Source organism: Glycine max, chromosome 11 (genome assembly GCF_000004515.6).
Source record: "Glycine max cultivar Williams 82 chromosome 11, Glycine_max_v4.0, whole genome shotgun sequence".
Taxonomy (NCBI): Eukaryota; Viridiplantae; Streptophyta; class Magnoliopsida; order Fabales; family Fabaceae; genus Glycine; species Glycine max.
The window spans coordinates 24447468-24467243 of NC_038247.2; the positions used below are offsets into that span (position 1 = coordinate 24447468).

Here is a 19776-nt window from a genome sequence, read left to right on the forward strand (position 1 = left end):
TCTTCATTCTAAAATGAATGTTGTATTTGAGAAAAAAAAATAGTTTCAAAATAAGTGTCACATTTAATTTTTTTAATGTAATATTCATTTTTTTCACTAATACATTTAATAAGAGTCACTTTAATTTTTCAATGCAATTAATACTAAGGTTAGTTTCATAAAAAATTTATTTACTTATTTATTAATTTTTCTTTTTCAATATAAAATAACATAAGAAAATATTTATCTTGGACTGAGACATATGGAATAGTTTTTTTTATACATCTACCCCATTTACCACTAAACTTACCTAATTGTTGATATTTGTTGGTGCTTATAGCTCGGTAAGAAATCCCGATAGTAATATTTTATGTGTACTTCTAGTAAATGCATCACATTAAATAAGGGTGTTTGTGGGTCGGTTTTGGCCAAATTTAGGACCCAATCCAATCAAATTTGATCGATTTGGTTCGGTTTGATTTTTACATTTTTTTTTAAACTCAACCCAACCCAACCTATTCATGAACAGTTTGGTTTGGTTCAAGCCAATGAATTATCCATTTATATTTGATCTTTTTTTAGAACTACTATTTTATATCGTGATTCATTCAAATATCCAATACAATTAACACAATATTATCAAATGTCTTAAAATAGTAAAATCGATTAATTTAATACCATCAACATAATATTCTAAAATAGACTAATATGAATTAAAACAAAATATTATTCAACGAGATTTACTATAATAGTTTGAATCACAATTATTTGCTACAAACTAATTTTTTGCATTAAACTTGTTACAATCAGATTTGCCGAAATGAACAAAATATAATTCATTAATATTATAAACATGACAAAAAAAAATAAATAGGAAAAAAGGTGAAACAATAACAATATGTACCTGAAAGTAATACCTTAAGAAGTTCCAATACAGTAGTTTCAACACTTGGAGTCCCTATATTAACAGTATTTAAAGGCAAATCAAACAACTCTAAAAATTTAAACACAACTCCGTTAGCACAAAAATTAATTGATATTTTATACAAATATAAAAAAAATAAGAGATTATAAACCTAATTCAATCTTTTTTGCTTCATTTATTTCAACTTACAAGTCATTAACATTTTACTTAATAGATTTAAACTAATTTTGGACACAAATGAGAGTTTCAACAATAGTGGAACTCAAGGAACTACAAAATGAATCTAGAATTTTATCTTCTATACTAAATATAGATACATTAATAGTCAATATATCTCTAGTCATACAAGAAATAATATAATATTTAAATGTTATCAATTTCCACCAATTCAAAATGTCAAACTTAGGGTGGTCATCTTCAACATCATCCTCAAACTATTTGTCTACCTTATTTTTTTGCACCTCACCCTGATTTTTCTTCATTTTCATTCTAAATTCATTTTTTTTAGTTTTTAATATATATATATATATATATATATATATATATATATATATATATATATAATAAAATTTATATTTTAAGTACGAGTTCATGATCGGGTCAACTGATTTATAAATCTAAACTCATGACTTAATCCGTACATGAATGATTTTGATCGGTTCGATTCAGTTTTGATCCAAATACATAAATGACCAACTCAAATTGTTCGAATTGATTTGGGTCAATTCAAATTTGCGGGGTGACCCGTACTCGTAAACACCCTAATATTAAATACCCTTATGTTATTTATTTTTATTTTTATTCCTTTAATAGCATCATGTAGTGTAGCGTTTCAAATAAATGCATATATTGATAATTTTCATACTTCTAATAAATGTAATAAAAAAAAAAAGAGCTTTGTAACAAACTCTAGATACAATAACTTTATATCCTTCAAATAAATGCGTCACGTAGTGTAGCGTTTCACCATTTAAATACACTTATGCCAATTATTTTTATTAAATGCATCACTTGTTTTTTATTCCTTTAAAACTAGTATCTCATACGAAAAAAAAGAGCTTGACAACAAACTCTATATATAATACTATTTTTTATACTTGTAATAAATGCATCATGTAGTATAGCGTTTCAACATTTAAAGACACTTATTATGTCATTTATTTTTAATAAATGCATCATTCATTTTATTTTTATTTTATTCCTTTAAAATTATCTCATACAGAAAATGTCAAACAATGCACCCCGAATATTTAACAATTAATCCTTTATTATGACTAATATTTTGGCATATTATGAAAATTAATGCACTTAATTATCTTTATAAATAATCCTAATAAACACAGGATTGTAGTGTCAGAGAGAAAAAAAATAGACTCCAAAAATCACTTTCAACTCAGAGATACACAATGGCAAAAGCTTCAATGTTGTTTCCTTGCTTAATAGTTTTATTTCTCATAACATATGCAACAGGTATTCCTCTATGGTTTTCTTTGTTTGTGTCTCTTATATATAAGTATCTACACCTAAAATTAATGTTATTTTAGGTCGTGTGTAATGCAAAATTTCGTGAAATGAGTATTTGCTCTCATGAAACACCATTTTTTTAACTAGGCATTAAGATTTTGATCAGGATGAACAAATTTGACAGGTTTTGTGGATGCATGTAACTACCCGTGCAAATTCCCAAGTGATTGTAATAATTTACGATGTCTTCGCCCTGATTGCAAAAAGTATTGCCTCAATGGATGTTGCCTTTGCAATTGTCGTCTTATTCCACCTAGTGGAAATGTTTGATAAAGAATTATAATAAAAGAAAGTTGAGTCTTTCATGATTCAAATTAAGATGCAAAAATTTCCATGACTTTGTTGTGGGATTTATTTGTAATAATAGAGTTGAAATAATAACGTCTTTAATTCTTCGTCAACAACATTTGTATCTCTTTATTTGAGATTTTGTTTTGCTTGTGTTTTATATTGTCCTAAAGTTTCACTATGTATGTAGTATGTACTAATAATATTCTTGGGTATTGCAGATTATAGTTAATTATGCTCATGAACATGATTATGCCCATTAGATTAGTTGATGAGAAATTAAAAATATTACTTTAATTTATTAGAAAATTTACATATGATTATGTCATTAGATTTTTTTATGAAGTAGTAAGACATTGGATCGTCAATATTATTAATAAGTTATCAGGAAAAAATAATAAACTCTATACTTGAAAAATGTGTTTTTTTTTTCAACTGCTTATATATCTCCGTTATATACTTATTATATAGGAAGGTTATAATGTTTCAATTAGCTTTTTTTTAATTATTATCGACACTAATTTTGTTTTAGATTTTTTATTCTTTATCAAATTAAAAAATAATGGTAAATAAAATAAATTATTTAAAATAATGAACAATTCATCATCTTATAAATTCAAGCCCTCGCCAATAAATATAAGGATAAAAAGTGAAAAAATTAAATTAAGAAAATCAATATTAAAGCGCATTGTAATGTACTTGCATGCATGTTTGTTTTTTGTTTTTATTGAACTCAACGCTAAAAAATTGAAATAAATAAAAATTATAGAAAATTTAAAAAGATGAATATTTTAGCATAAAGATAATAATATAAATAAAATAAAATCCTAGAAAAGAAAGGAAAAGGAGCATGATGTTGGCGTTGGTGACCTTTCCTCATTTTCGGCAACCAATACACAGATATCATCATATGCACTCCCTCGCTCACTCGTTTTTTAAACTCAGTAGGTCACACTAATTAACAAACTCTCTTTTTTTTTTTTGAGAAAATTTAACAAACTCTCTTTTTTTTAGAAAATTTAACAAACTCTCTTATGTTCGGACAAATCATATGGTAACAGATAATAAATAATAAAGAAATTATTATACAATTTAAGACTAGAACATGTTGATAATCTCAACCAATCTCCACATGTGATTCGTAGAAAGATTATAAGTCATTGTTTAAACTAATAAAAAAAATACTTATTTTAAATAAAATTAGTTTAGACAAATACATTAAAAATTTTAAAAAATTAGTTATGTTAATAAAAAAATTATATAAAAAAATAAACTTAAACAAACGATCCCATAATTATACACACTAACAAGTAACAAACTCTCATTTGGTATCAGCATTCGGGTACACTAACCTCACACTTATCTTCCTTATCCACAGTTGTGGTTTGCTTATCAGATTCAACTTATTATATTATATTTATTTTATTATTATGATTCTTTAATTTTTTTTTTGTTGCATATAATATTAGTTTTGATTGGGCTGTGTTTATTTTTTTTTGTCACTTTTTACTTTGAACCTGTTTAGTATGTAGATATTAGAATTTGACAATTACTATTTCCACTACCCTTTATACTAATACACTCCCTTTTCCTTTTAATTCCCAAACTACCCTACAAAATGCACTCCCCTTATCTCTTTCTCCCCAATTCAATTATTTTCCATAAGAAGTATACACCAACCTCTTTCATATAACTCTTGCAATCCCAGAACAACACCCTCCCCTTCCACGTCATTCAACCTCTAGCAACATGTTTCAGCCAAAAATCCATAGACGACATACTCGTCATGGTAGCGACAATAATCTTCAATCAGTGACTCAATTATGATACAATTGGTGTGATTAAAACATAGACATTGATCTCTTCAAAATCAACAATTTCAAACGTAGTTTCGGCTCCCCTGACGATTACAAAATTAGAATCGTGCCAAGTTCCTTACTTGTTTTGAATCATCAATGAGAGTTTTGCCCTAACTAGTTGAATTGTTGTGTTGAGATACTGACCTCACCATCAAAGCCTCATCAAAGAAGCTCGTTACACCGATGTGATTCCTTGCGTTTAGTCTCATTCAGATCTGAGAGATTTGGTGAAACCCCGAAAAATGCAAAATCAATGACAAGAATGATTTAACAATTTAATGTAGTTGAAGTTAAAAATTCCACATCTCAAATTCAAGCTAAGAAATACCTAAATCAATCCCAAAATCGCAATCTTCAATCATAGGGGTTTGGTCAACGATGCATAGGTGCCTCTGCTCACAAATTCAATGTTGCATGGTTTGATTGGGTGTGATTGGTGATTAGGGATTGAATGGTTGAGTGTAAAATGAATCTAAATTCTCAAGTGATTAGTGAGTAGTGGGGGTCTATTGTGTGTTTGTGTAGTGTGGAAGGGTAACGAGAATCTCAAGAGAAGAGAAGCAGTGGATCAACACTACTTTTTCATGCAATCATGAACTTAGAAGGAAGGGAGTAGTGCTTTCTTTTTTCTTTTTTCCGAAAGAATAGCATCACATGAGAGGAAGGAAGAAATGAGAATGTGTTTAGAGGATAGTTTGGGGATAAAAAATGAGAAGAGGGAGTGGATTAGTATAAAGTGGAAGTGGATATAGCAATTGCCTAGAATTTTTGTTGGATAAATTGATGGGCCGGGTTAGCTCTCGTTTGAATCAAATTATATCTGACAAGAGTAAAAGAAAAATGATACAAGGTTTAGAGTTAAGAAAAGTTGAAAAATAAATAAAAATAAAATAAAACAACGTGGAATGTAAAATGTTCATGTCTCTCATGTTGTCATCTTATTTATTACTTTTAATAACCAAAACTTAATTTCCAAGTCATTTGGAGAATATTTATATGATATCAAATAATAAGTTCAAATCATTCGTAACAAGTAATAAAAAAAAATCATTCCTAAAAAAAATCATTCTTACTATGGCAAAATGACGTAAATGAGTTTTTTTTACAAACTATTTACCTCACAGGATTTCAAACAATTATCGGAAGGGGTTTCTTTTTTAAAGGTGTTCTGCCACTTGGACTGACAAAACCCTTGCCTGCATAAATTAGCAGCCCAAAGGGTTTCGTCAATCCAACTGGCGAGATACCCCATGTCATTCAGCCCATCCATGCTTGGTTCTAGAGAATGTTTGTTATCCTGAAATTTTCGTTTCTTTCCTAAATGATAAGGATAAAAAAATAGGGTCAAAAGAAAATGTCATTTTGGAGTTTTATCGACAATTTGTTTGTGTTGGTGGAGATCCAGTATTTTCTGAATCTTTATGTAAAGAATTACAAAAAAAAATTCAACAAAGATGTGAATTAGGAAGGATTAGTTGACAAAATATGAACCAAAAGCTTAATCTTGATATACCTCATAACAATATATTTTTGTTACCAGAGATATATTGACAATTAGTTTCGCCATTCGAAGTAGCGGGATCTTTGTACTTTTTCCATTATTTCCGCCAGTCATACTGGCTAGATACAATGTGCAGAAATATAAAATAAGCGTTATGCGTAGTTACGGCCACTGAATACAGTGCCACTTTGCGTTTGCGTGGCTATAATGGTTATAACATCTTAGAGATGGCAGGTACACGTAGTAGCTCAATGGGACTTCTTCACTAAGTTACAAAGTGATTTTGTAAAATGATGATCGAACTGAAGATTGAGTTTGATTTATCTAAAGTGAGGATTAAAATAGATATAAATATAACTATAATTGTTAATCAAAAGTAACATCAGCTTTTTCATCAAATATATATTTTCTCCTTGAATAAAATTTGAATGTGTATTTTACTAATTCAATTTTCAATAAAGTGATGCGCTGGCTATATTCAATTTGAAATTACTTCATAAACTAGTGAGTATAATTGACTCGTGTAAGATATTCAGTATACCTTATGTTTATTGTCCAATACATTATCGTTATTAAATTTCTTGCAATCTAATATTTTATTACTTCTAATACATTATCTTTATTAAATTTCTTGCAATCAACTTAGGCGTACACGAGTCTTGATTTGCTTGTTTTAGTAATGAGTTTAAAAACTATGAACTAATCATACAAAATAATTTTTTCATTGGCATTGAATCATTATGTCTTTTTTCTTTTTAAGTAATTGACTGGAAGTTTTAATAACTTCAAAATTAAATACTCTAAATCTAAAAAATAATACACTACATATTATAAGTTAATTCTAAAAATATATATATAAATGATGTGAGGATTTAAAGAAAAATTGTCACCTATATTAAAATGGGAGACATACCAAAAAATAACAAATTTTCAATTAAATAATCTAAATCTAATAAATACTACATATTAAAAGTTTATTCTAAAAAAATTATAAATTATGTCATTATTTTAAAATGAAAGATATCACCAATATTAAAATAAGAGACATATCAAAAAATAATTTGTAAATCATATGAGGATTTAAAAATAACATATACAACCAATATTAAAATGTGAGACATACCAAAAATTAACAAAAGATTAACCGGTATCAATTTTAATCCCTTAAAAATTAAATAATCTAAATCTAAAAAATACTTAATATTAAATCTTAATTCTAAAAAAAATTATAAATGATTCTCAAAATATAACGGGTATTTCGCCAAAGGGATTGGCAGAACCACATGGATCATACTGTTCCGCCAGAGGGACTGGCGTAACCACATACATGGATATTCCGTCACCCATATTAGCATAACTCATGTTGTGGTGTGGCATGCATGGGGTGGGTGCATGGGTGAATGATGCATGCATGGGTATTTCTCGCTAGTGCTTTTGGCGTAACCCACATGCATGTATTTCGCTCCTCGTGTTGGCGTAATCCTTTGGGGTATCCCACCCGCAGTGATGGCGAAATAAGGGTTTCGCCATTCCTGTTGGCGGAACCCTAGAAAAACAGACCCCCTCCGGCAATTGTTTGAAAACAGACCCTGTGGGGTAAATAGTTTATAAAAAGAACCCCTTACGTCATTTTGTCTTCTTACTATCGCCATGATCATCATCCTATCATTTACTATTAGCCTTACTGTCACAAGGGTGACAACTCTGCTTAACTACTTTAATTGTTATGTTTGTTCCTAGCATCATCATTCTACGGACATTGTTATTGTGATTACTACATACTAGTTTTACTACATACTATATATAAGTCTACTTTTCCAAATCCAATATTATCACAAGAAAAATACACGTTTCAAACAACACTAGTAATATTTTATTATTAGTATAAGTATAATATTATGTAGGTCTTGTTGGTATAGATTAATAGGGTTGATAACACATTAATATGATACTTAATCCAATTATAATTAGGTATAGCAAAATAAACTCACACAACATGTTAAAAAATAGTTGGATTAATTGAGTTAAGTTGATTGAACTCGTAGATCGATCCCAACATGCTTACAATCCTACTCAGCGAACAACTCATAGATAAGTGTGTATCACACCGATTACTCTCCCATATTATAAAATTCTCATTTGAATTGCTATATATTATTGAAGTCCTAAGTGGATATTTGATTTCTCATATGTAATCTTATGTTCAAGTGAGGGTAGAGTCAAAATTAACCTAGTAGTTGGTGTTTGAATTGTTACGCATTATTAAAGTCCTTGGTGCATATTTAACTACCCATCCGCTAATTGTGTTCGAGTGAAAATTTAGTCAAAATTAACATAAAAGAAACTAATAGTTGGTTTTGCTTGTGCGCAAAGTTGGAGGAGTGTCAGGGGAGTGGGGATTAAATTTTTTACAATATCATATATAAAATTATTTGTTTGCCCACTCTTCTTAATTTTCTAAGTTTCCCCTTAATAATTTTTTATGAACATATTTTATCTAAAATTGAAATTTTTCTTTATTTTTACTTTCCACTATTTGACAATTATATTTAGTTTCTAACACATTTTTCTAGTTTCCACAAGATTGTAAGTTTTTTTTTATTGTTGTTCTTCCTACTTTATGTTATGAGTTTTTTTTTATTATGCTTTTAACATTTTTCATCTTGCATATTTTTCATCTGGCATGATTTTTTTATCGTCTAAACATTAGTTATAATTATTGGTTTTGTAACTACATCCTATCAGACCCTAATACTGTCCATCCCAAAAATAAAAAGAAATAAAGAAAAGAAAAAAAAGTATTAAGAAGAAAAAAACAAAAAAAAAAGAAAACAAATGAAAAAAAAAGAAAAGAAAGAAAACTTGCAAAAAAAGAGAAAACGTGGAAAAAAGAAGAACAGAAAACAAAAAAAAGAGGAAAAAAGAAAACATAAAAGAAAAAGAAGAAACAAAAAAGGAAAGAAGAAAGATAACATAAAAGAAAAAAATAACAGTAAAAAAAGAGAAGAAAACGTGTGAAAAAATAAAATAAAACATTGTGTGACCTATTGGGCTCTTAAAGAGAGCCCATTAGGTCAAGAGAGACAACACAATGCATAAGGAAGGTTTATGGATTAGAGGACAGAGCAGCACGAATCTTGCGAAAGGGAAACGGACCAATTACATCGTGCCATTTGGCCATGACATCAGAGAAGAAAGAGGGGTCACCAGGTAACCCCTCATTCTCTCACTCTCTCACGTTTCTTCTCCCTCTTTCTCTCTTCTTCTTCCTCTCCTCCATTTTTCTTCTTCTCCTACAAAGCCTTGTCATTCGTCTTGTCAATGAGCTCCATGGTCGCCGACGAGATCTGTACATGATGATTTTTTTTTCTTGGTGTCTTTGCATTTCGTCATTCTTCTCTTCTTTTCATTTTTTTTCTTCTTCCTTCTTTCATTTTTCGCTGAAGTTAGCGCGCCACCATTGTGGGCCTCTTCCACGCCACCACCACTACCGCCATCCTTGTGGCGGCCTCGCATCGCGATGCCATGCACCAATGGAGTTAGGGAGGCACGCCACCCTCCGTGGTGGCTTCTCCTATTGAGGCCTAAATGTAGGTTGTTTCAACCTTGATGCCTAAATGCAAGTTGGGTCGGGTCACCCTGACTCGATTCCAACCCATCCCTAAAAAAACCTAAAAAACAAAGTTCTGTATACACCCATATGTTAATACATGCATCCGTTTTCCGTTTTGGGCCTAACCCATTTTTCTAAAATTTGAAATAAAATAGAAAACATTATTTACACCACATTTCTAATACATGCACCTCTTTTTTTTTTGGCCTAGCCCATTTTCGCAAAATCTGAAATAATATAGAGAACATTATTTACACTTCCTATGTCTTTATGTTCGGTAGGACTCAATATCCTCTCTCTTTATGTTTTCATAGGACTCAACGTCCTCTATCTTTATGTTTTCATAGGACTCAACGTTCTCTGTCTTTATGTTTCATGGAACTCAACGTCCTCTGTCTTTATGTTTCGTAGGACTCAACGTCATCTCTCTTTATGTTTTCATAGGACTCAACGTCATCTGCTTTATGTTTCATAGAACTCAAAGTTCTATGTTTTTTGTTTCATGAGACTTGTTTCCCTGCTTTGTCGTTGAACTCAAAGTTCTTTATTTTGTTGGTAATCCAAATTCTTTTTTTCTAAAGATTCTTCATTCTCATGTTGTGATCTTGCAAATAATCATTCGAATAGAATTAGTGTTTTTGTCTTTACGTATCTTTTACTTTCAATAAAAGATAAGTAAAGAAGGGTAGCTGTCCGGCCCTTATTTTTCCCCCCCCCCCCCCCCCCCCCAAAGAAAAGAAAACAAAAATAAGTATTAAGAAGAAAAAAAACAAACAAAAAAAGAAAACAAAAGAAAAAAAACAGAAAACGTGCGAAAAAAACAGAAAGAAGAAGAACAATAAAAAAAATAGGAAACATGGAAAAAAGAAGAAAAACAAAAAACAAAAAAAAAGAGGAAAAAAGAAAACATAAAAGAGACAGAAGAAAGATAACATAAAAGAAAAAACAACAATAAAAATAGAAAAGAAAAAAAAGGAGAAGACGTGTACAAAAAAAAAATAATGCATTGTGTGACCTATTGGGCTCTTTTTAAGAGCCCATTAGGTCAAGAGAGATAGCACAATGCATAAAAGCGAAAAAAGGAAGGTCTCTGGATTAGAGGACAGAGCAGCACAGATCTCGAGGAAAAGAAATAGACCAATTACATCGAGTCATTTGGCCACGACGTCAGAGAAGAGAGTGGGATCACCAGGTAACTCCTCATTCCCTCACTCTCTCACGTTTCTTCTCCCTATTTCTCTCTTCTTCCTCTTCTCCATTTTTCTTCTTCTTCTTCTTCTTCTCCTCCTACAAAGCCTCACTGTTTGTCTCGCTGGTGAACTCCATGGTCACCAGTGAGATTTGTACATGATGTTATCATTTTTTTTCTTGGTGTTTTCGCATTCTGTCATCCTTCTCTTCTTTTCTTTTTTTTCTTCTTCCTTCTTTCGTTTTCCGATGAAGTTAGCGCGCCACCACCGTGGGCCTCTTTTGCGCTGCCGCTGCTGCCACCATTCCTGTGGCTGTCTTGCATCACTATGCCATGCACCAGTGACGCTAGGGAGGTGCGCCACCCTCCGTGGTGGCGTCTCCTATTGAGGCATTGTTTTCGGAGCTAGGTCATCTAGGATTGTTTCAACCTTGATGCTTAAATGCAACTTGGACCGGGTCACCCTAACCCGGTTCCATCCTAACCCTAAAAAAACGTGAAAAATTACAATTGTTGTTTACACCCATTTATTAATACATGCATCCCTTTTCTGTTTTGGGCCTAGCCCATTTTTCTAAAATCTAAAATAAATGGAAAACGTTATTTACACATCGTTTCTAATACATGCACCTTTTTTTCGTTTTGAGCCTAGCCCACTTTTTGCAAAATCTGGAATAATATAGAGAACGTTATTTACACTCCCTCTTTCAACACATGCACCTGTTTTTATTTTGGGCCTAGCCCATTTTCTTGTGAAATGAAATAAAATAAAACTAATGGTTACATCCCCTCTTTTACATATGCACCCCTGCCACTTTGGATGGTGACTAGGCCCGTCATGTCAGCACTCCTTCAGTATTGACTAAGCCAAAGTAAACCCTTTGACTTTGAAAAAAAACCTTAAATAAATAAAAATAATAGTGGATAACTCTTTATTTTATTTTATTTCTTTATTGTCTCTATTGTTTATTTTATTCTTCAATGTGATTTTCTTTTTATCATTGCTTAGTTAGTTAGTTTAATTAATAATGTATTGTAAATATCTCATTGTTCATTTTTTTTCCTCATGTTTCAATCATACATCCTTAATTACTAAGTGTCTCCACTTCTATTACGTGCATTTGAGTGAGGACTTAGTCAAAATTAAGTAAAAGTAGGAATGAAAATAGGACATGTTAACGATTTGAGTAAATTGTTCTGGTCTATTTTATAAAATTAAGGCTTAAATTTGACTTATTATCTATCATATGCTTTTCTTTAGACTTAATCTAACCTTTTTAAAAAAAAATTCTGGTATATTAGCTTATTTAAAATCCTACTTAATGCCATTAAATTAAATAGGTTAACAAATCTATTTTTAAACTCCCCAAGTTAGAACCTAAAAGGGATAATAAGCTCATTTTTTTAATTGCATGGAAAAAAAAAGTGGTCCACCCCGTTGTTATAAGCATGACCACCCCACTGTTATCAAAATTTAATTTTTAAAAGAATAAAAAAAAAAAAGACTAACGTAACACGACAAACTTAATTGCTAACGTAAAAGCATATGATATAACAAACGTAAAAACCTTAACATAAAAGATATAAAAAAAAGAGCTCATGTAAAAACCATATGAAAACTTAATTAACAATATGATGTTGGTATTATAGATTTATTAAATTAATAATAATATTATTATTCGTATAATATGTATATTTATTTTTATTATATTATATAAATAAACATGTTTTTTTATAAGCCTAAGTCTACTTTTCTTAAATAAACACCCGCAATTTATGTTTAAGGGAGAATATAGTCAAATTTAATATTATAATAAATGGTTGAAGTCTTAATATATATTTAATTGTCCATTTGTAATATGAGCTTGAGTGGTGATATAATCAAAATAAACATAAAAGTAACAAATAGTCTTAGTGTTTGAATTGATATATATATATTTTTGAAATCCTTACTACATATTTAATTGTCCAAATATGATTCAGATTCGAGTGAAAATAAAGTCAAAATTAACATAAAAACAAAAACAAAGGCTAATTGATACTTGAACTGTTATAAATTGTTGAAGTCCTTAATGCATATTTAATTACCCGTCCACAATTTGTGTTTAAGTGAAGATATAGTCAAAGTTAACATTCTAATAAATTGTTGAAGTGTATATATTTAATTGTCCATCTGTCATTTGCATTTGGATGATCATATAGTCAAAATAAACGTAAAAACAACAAATAGTTAGTGCTTGAATTGATATATATTTTTTAAATCCTTAATACATATTTAATTATTCACCTGTGTTTCACGTTTGAGTGAGGATAAAATCAAAATTAACCTAAAAGCAACAGCTAGTTGGTGTTTGAATTGTTATATATTTTTAAAGTCCTTGGTGCATATTTAATTATCAACCTGCAATCTGTCTTTGGATGTAGCTTTACTCAAAAGTAATGTAAAATCAACCAAACGCTGGTTCTACATATGAGCATTTACAGTTGCCGCAAGTGAATCCAAACATGCCTTAAGTCTTTTGAGTTTTTTGCATTTGAGAATATTTTAAATAATACTCTAAAAATCAAAACATCTTGCTTAATCACGTTTTTACTCTCTTAACCATTAATGATTTGAGTTCTGCTATATAACATGAAAAAGAACAATATGAATTCTGAAAAAAAAAAAATACATGTACATGCTTTTTATTAATTATATTTGAGAGTCAACAAAGAAAAAGTGATGTAACAAATTTGACAGAAATCACAGGAATAAGTTCGTACATAAATCATTTTTTTTAGGTAGAACGTAGAATTAGTACATTACTCTTATTTATGATTTCATAATGCATAATAAAAGAAATCAAATCTCACGTTTATGATTTGATAATATAGTTGGAACAAACACAGCCTATAAGTCAGTATCTTCGGCTGCAGAACCCAAAAGAATTTCCTAAACTTAATGCCACTGACACATCACCAGTTACATTCTGATCGGACTAAAACAAAAGAAAACATAGACATAATACAAAGTAACAATGTCTCACCCTCTACACAAAATGACAAATGGACATAATCAGTTTCCTCGGTTAGAGCATTGAGGTCCAATCCTCATCCCTCAGTTTCTGTCAAAAGTAAGTAAATAAAATCCTAAAAACCACATCTCAATTGGAGAACCTCACTGCTCACAAGACATGCTTTTCCTTTTCTAGCGTTTTGAAAGTACTTTTGAACTTCTTCAAACAAGGGTGTCACCTTAACGCGCCCCAAGAGCGTGACCACTGTTTTTTTGCTTAAAACCGGGAAAAAAAAACACAGCACAAAAAAATGACTTTACAACGCGCGTGGAGACAAGCCACTGCACCATATAAGTATATATCAATGTGCAAAAGCAAAGAACAACCACTCGCAGTCACAACGCCACACTACTTCTCATTTTCATTTTCTAAGAACTTATTTGCTCTTTCTCACTCTCACATTCAAATGCAAAGCCCGCCACCCTTTTTCTTCCTTGATGTAGCAAAATTCAAATCCCACTTTAGATTCTTGCCAATTCCAATTCCAATTCCCATTGCCCTTTTCTCTTTGGAAACTATGCCTTTATCATTGGAAGTTTGAGATTCCAACACCCCCATTTCACTTTTCCTTTTTTCGGTTTTAAAAATTCAGTTTTTTTTCTTCTTTTCTTTTCACTTTGCTTGATCATTCAAAACATGAAGAAGCTCTCATCAACTTCTTCTTCTCATGCATCCCCTTCATCTTCATCCACCACAAGTTTGGACCCAACTATGTGCACCTCCAAAAGCGCAACTTCAGGGTGTCTCACTGCTATCTTGCGCAAAATTCTTTGCTCTGATGGCCTTCCAAGGGACCAAATTAGAGAACTTGATTCATCAAATGCAATGTTGAGTGACAAAGATCAAAACTTCAAGGCTAAACAGAATTCGGAGACCGATACTGCTTCTACTGCTACTACCACTGCTGCTACCGTTACTACTACTACTACTACTACTCCTGGTATAGTGGCAAGATTAATGGGTTTGGAATCAATTGAGATACCCTTTGGACCAAAACCAAGTTCACTTTCGCGCAGCAGATCCATGAATTCTGTGGAATATTTGGGAGCATACAATGGAATGGAGGAGGTTCTGCATAAGAGGGTTAAGTCCACATTGTCTTTTAGGGAGGCTCCAACTTTTCTTCTACATGAAAGTGAGAAGTTTTTGGAGCTGAGTTTCGAAGGTGGAGGTGGTAAGAGTAGAGAATTCAGATCCAACAGGAGAAAGAGGGAGCCTGTTTGTGCAGAATTGAAGCAGAACGTGCGATCAGAGAGAGGTGAATTGAGGGAAAACAAGAGAGAAAAAGTGTGTGATGAGAAGGTTTTGATTGAGAAGGGGAAACTTGGAAAGAAAAGGGTCTCTCATGTGTCTAGTGGGAGTGTTGGAAGTGGTGGTAAGCTTCAAGAAATCACCAACACTTTGCATCATTCCAAGGCTTCATCTGAAAAGAAGTGTTTTGATGATTCTGAAGCAGGGAAATTGTCACAGAACATGAAGGGCAAGGAAGTTGCAGTTGGTGAAAAGCAGAAGAGGAGGAGGAAAAAGAAGAAAACAATTTGTCAGAAAAAAAACAAGATAGAAGTTGAAACCAAATCAGAAGATTCAAGCCCAGTTTCTGTCCTTGATTTTGAGCGTGAAGCTTGTGCAACAGGTGTGTTTCCTTTGATAATTTGAATTACACTTTATTTTGCCTTTGATATACATTATGTGAGTATTTGAATTCATGTTGGATGATCCAAAATTAAATTGAAATATATCGGTTAACATGATTTTAGATAAATGTTCACATGTTTGGTCTCAAATTGAATAATTTCAGTTCAAAATTAATAATAACCAAATTCACACTATATCAGCTCAATAGATTATTATGTTCAAGTTTTGAAGTTAATTTCTATTACGAATTGCAAATGAACTAATTGCAGTGGCACATTCTTTTGCAGTTGGTTTGAGTTCAAGAAGAAAATTATCACCAAAGCTTGACAATGATCAGCACCTTCCTGTGCAATCTGATGGTAACTTGATGATTGATGAGAGTAAGGTTGAGGCAATTGACAACAACAAAGATGAAGGGTCAAAGAAAAAGGAGAAGAATGACCAGGAGTATATAGATATATGGGGTGAAGTTTGCAGAATAGTTGAAGATGAATTGGCTGAATCAAATAAGATACATATATGGACCAATAAACAAGGAGATTTAGGTAGCATAAGTGCAGATTTTGAGGCAGAAATTTTTGATAACTTGCTAAATGAGCTTGTGGATCAACTTGCTGGCATCCACTGACAACTTTGCAACTTCAAAAATTTGTAAATTGAGCATATTGACATAAAGTGTATAAAGATTTAAATTCCTTGCTACTTTTCCGTTTTTACTTTGTCCCTATCTCATCACCTAGTGCTGCATCCAGGAAGATTCTTAAATTTGCTTTTGCTGAATTCTGTGAGATATGAACGGAAATGTCGAAAATTTTAAAGCAAAATTGATCAAGGGAGACAAGCATATGCTTTTTGTTTCGGACAAAATTCTCATGGGTGTGCGTGCCTTAATACAGTAATAATAATAATTATAGAATAGATTACATTATCCTTCTCAAATACTCCAGGTACCTCAATTATATTATTTTTCTTTCTATTTTAAAAAAAGTATATTTTCCTTACTTAAGAATTAGAGTGTGTTTGGATCCACAACGAACTTGCTGTTGTACAAAATACGAGGCAACCTCAACGTAAATGCAAGAAAGGAAATGCTTCCTGGAAACGGAGGTTGGGCGAAAATTTAAGTTGAAACCGGCAATCCAAACAAGCACTTAATAGGTGATATAATTGATGAGTTCATGTGAACTAGTTTTTCACCCTTTCTGTAGATTACAAAATAAATTACCGCAAGTTTAATTTTGCGGGCAAATACTTATCTTTATCCTTAAATTTATTAGGTGTTAGCAATTAGGTTCCTAAATGATGAAAAATCCCAAATTTATAAAAAGTATGACAAATTAATATTATTTTAATTATTTTTATTAACTCAAATATTTGTGCTTACGAGACACTTTTATTGATGAGATGATAAATGATAACGGTGTCAAAATGTTAACTTTTTAATTTGATAAACTTAACAACTTATCATTTTAGACCATAAATTTAATTATTTATTGATATTTTGTTAAACTTATCACGTACACTTTTAAATTTTTAATTAAATCTTATTTTGCATAAAATTATTATCATAGATATTATTATATTTTTTCATTTTATTCTTTTTAGGAATCAAAATGATAGTAAAAAATTAACTTAAAAGATCAAAATATCGATAAATGATAATATTGAGAACTAAAATGACAACAAATTATTGAATAAGAGATAAAATTAAAAATTCATGCATATTCCATTCTTTTTTTAAATGATTAAGTTAACAGATTTTGAATGTAAATTTTAATTAATGAATAGTAAGAAATTGTGTTAGAAAACAATTTTTAAAACCAATAAGAGAAATTAATCAAACATCCCGAAAGCAACCTTCCACTATTTTGCGTTTTTAGTTCTAAAAACCATATAACAGCGAACAGTTTAAAAAAATATTCTAAAATGGTTATTCAACAAGTTTTTTAGTTTGTTTATTTTAAAAATCAGAAAACTTTTTTTTATGCATTCTCCTTTTTATATTAAAAGAAAAAATGTAAATGAGAAAAAACAAGGTAAAAGTGTAGCATGTTAGCCTATGCAATGCACAAATATTTATTTGTATATAACTAAATTTCATAATAAATTTTTTTTAAATATAAATATATTATATCTAAATTTTATTAAATAAATAAATTTTGAATATATAAATATATTATAATTAAAAAATTAATTAATATGCATTTTAAATATATAATTATATTTTAATTTGTGATAAATAATCTATAGTTTGTTAAAGATTATTTTCTTAATTATTAGATAATTTATTTTTCAAATATCAAAATTTAATTGAGAAATAAAGATAGAAAGGATAAACTGAAAGGGATAACCAATTAAGAAAATCAAATATATGATAATGATAACAATTCATAAAACCTCTTCATTAGAGAATAGCTCCTAAAAATGCTTTTATTCAAGCTTATTATTCTAAGTTATACAGATTCTCTAGGTAGATTGCAGGGGTGTTTATAACTAAACCAAACCTTTATAAACCGTTTAAGACCCAAAAAAACCGAAAAACTAAAAAAAAATCTAAAAAAACTGCATACTTTTGTAGTTTGGATTGGTTTTGAATCTTGATATAAAACTCCAACAAAATCAAACAAAACACTTATTATAATTATATTAATTTTTATTGTAATAATTAATAATAAGTATTAAATAATTGATTATTTTTTATTTACTTTATAATCAATATGTATATTTTATTTTTATGTTAAAAAGATGTATTAATGTTGTTAAAAAAGAAACGTAAAATATCAAGTGATACATAAATTATTATTATATTCCAAAAAAGAGTTAGTAATATCATTTTATATTAATGTTAAATAGAAGTAAAAATAATAATTTTGAATTAAAATATGTTAAACAAAATTTAATAAAAAAATAAAAATTATTTTAAAAGTAATATAACATAATAATTATATAAGTTTAATTGATAGATTTTAAATTATGATAATATATTAAAAAAAATAAAAAACTGCAAAATTAAACTGAGTCACAAAAGGTGGTTTGGTTTCAGTTGAATTTGATGTTATATTAAGATGAAACTAAATTGAATCGTATTTTAATTTATGTTTGATTCGAATGATTTTTTTATCTAAAAATTAAATTAAATCTTAGCGTGAACACTTCCAATAATTGTGCTATTTCAAAAGTTTAACCAAATTAAAATTAACATTAATTTTTTTAAGAAACTTTAGATATTTTGTAACTTTAATTCCGTTAGTTGGATTTATCCTATCTTATTTACATCTATCCTTAATTTTTTAATGATTTACACATTTATCCAAATAAAACTTTGAAGACGTAGATATAAAAAAAAAAAAAAAAAAACCTTGAAGACAATGCCATCCTTGTTATATGAATGGCACAAGTGGAATCGTAAAAAAAAAAAAAAAAAACGGCACAAGTCTTCTTTTTTTTTGGAGCACAACTCTTCTTAACTAGGATTGGGCTATTTGTGACTATATTGTTGTTGAGTATACTATGTACAACCACGAATTATTCTCTTTTTTTAATATTATCTAACTAGTTATGTTAGGTAAGATATTTTAGTTAGTTTTAATTTTTTTTATTAGTTAAAAAGTTTATTTAATTGTTCAGGAAACAAATTTTTTGAATAATTTTTTAGTAATATTTAGTATTTGTTGAAATGTTACCTGAAGTAAGTAGCTTTTTTAAAATATTAGTTTTTAACTTTTTATATTTTTTTTTCTTTTTTATTTTTGATATATTTATTTATTTTTTTATTATACTTTTTAAATAAATCATAATTTATTATTTTTTTTATCATTTTACATTTTCCAACTACTTCAACTATCAACTTTTAACTAATTTTGTCCAACATAATCATAAGTACATTTCTTTTTCTTAAAAAAATTAAAGTAGGTCCAATGTATGGCAACTCATTCAATCTTTTTAAAAATAGCCACATAAAAAAATGCCTGCCAGGTGGAAAAATAAAAATTTACTCTTCGTTAACGCAAAAGAATAGGGGAAAAAAGAGTTTACAGTACTCCTCATTTTATGCTTTCTTTAGATGATTAAAAAAATAAATAAAGGAACAAATACAAAAAGAAAAAAAAATGACTAGATGCGCATGCGTGGTGAGAATATTTGTACGTGGATTCCACCAGCATTTTTTCCCTTTGTCAGAAGTTTTCCATCATTCCAAATAGAAGAA

The 19776-nt window shown here is 29.6% G+C and overlaps 1 protein-coding gene and 1 long non-coding RNA gene across 2 annotated transcripts; both read left to right on the plus strand.

Moving 5' to 3' along the window:
- The first annotated feature begins 2244 nt into the window (after positions 1 to 2244).
- LOC102660327 (uncharacterized) lies at positions 2245 to 2829 on the plus strand. Its single transcript, XR_416864.4, has 2 exons — positions 2245 to 2374; positions 2553 to 2829. It is a non-coding gene; the product is annotated as an uncharacterized lncRNA (long non-coding RNA).
- Positions 2830 to 14189: 11360 nt separating this feature from the next.
- On the plus strand, positions 14190 to 16271 carry LOC102660191 (uncharacterized). The gene is made up of 2 exons (XM_006591155.4): positions 14190 to 15567; positions 15857 to 16271. Exons 1-2 carry the CDS (start codon positions 14571 to 14573, stop codon positions 16195 to 16197), a joined length of 1338 nt encoding a protein of 445 aa, XP_006591218.1. The 5' UTR covers positions 14190 to 14570; the 3' UTR covers positions 16198 to 16271.
- Positions 16272 to 19776: the final 3505 nt, after the last annotated feature.

Excerpts from the sequence above, each read along its gene's own strand:
- LOC102660191 (XM_006591155.4), top strand. The coding sequence starts at position 14,571 with ATGAAGAAGCTCTCATCAACTTCTTCTTCTCATGCATCCCCTTCATCT. Across the intron at positions 15,568-15,856 it reads GCGTGAAGCTTGTGCAACAG|TTGGTTTGAGTTCAAGAAGA; the intron begins GTGTGTTTCCTT and ends ATTCTTTTGCAG.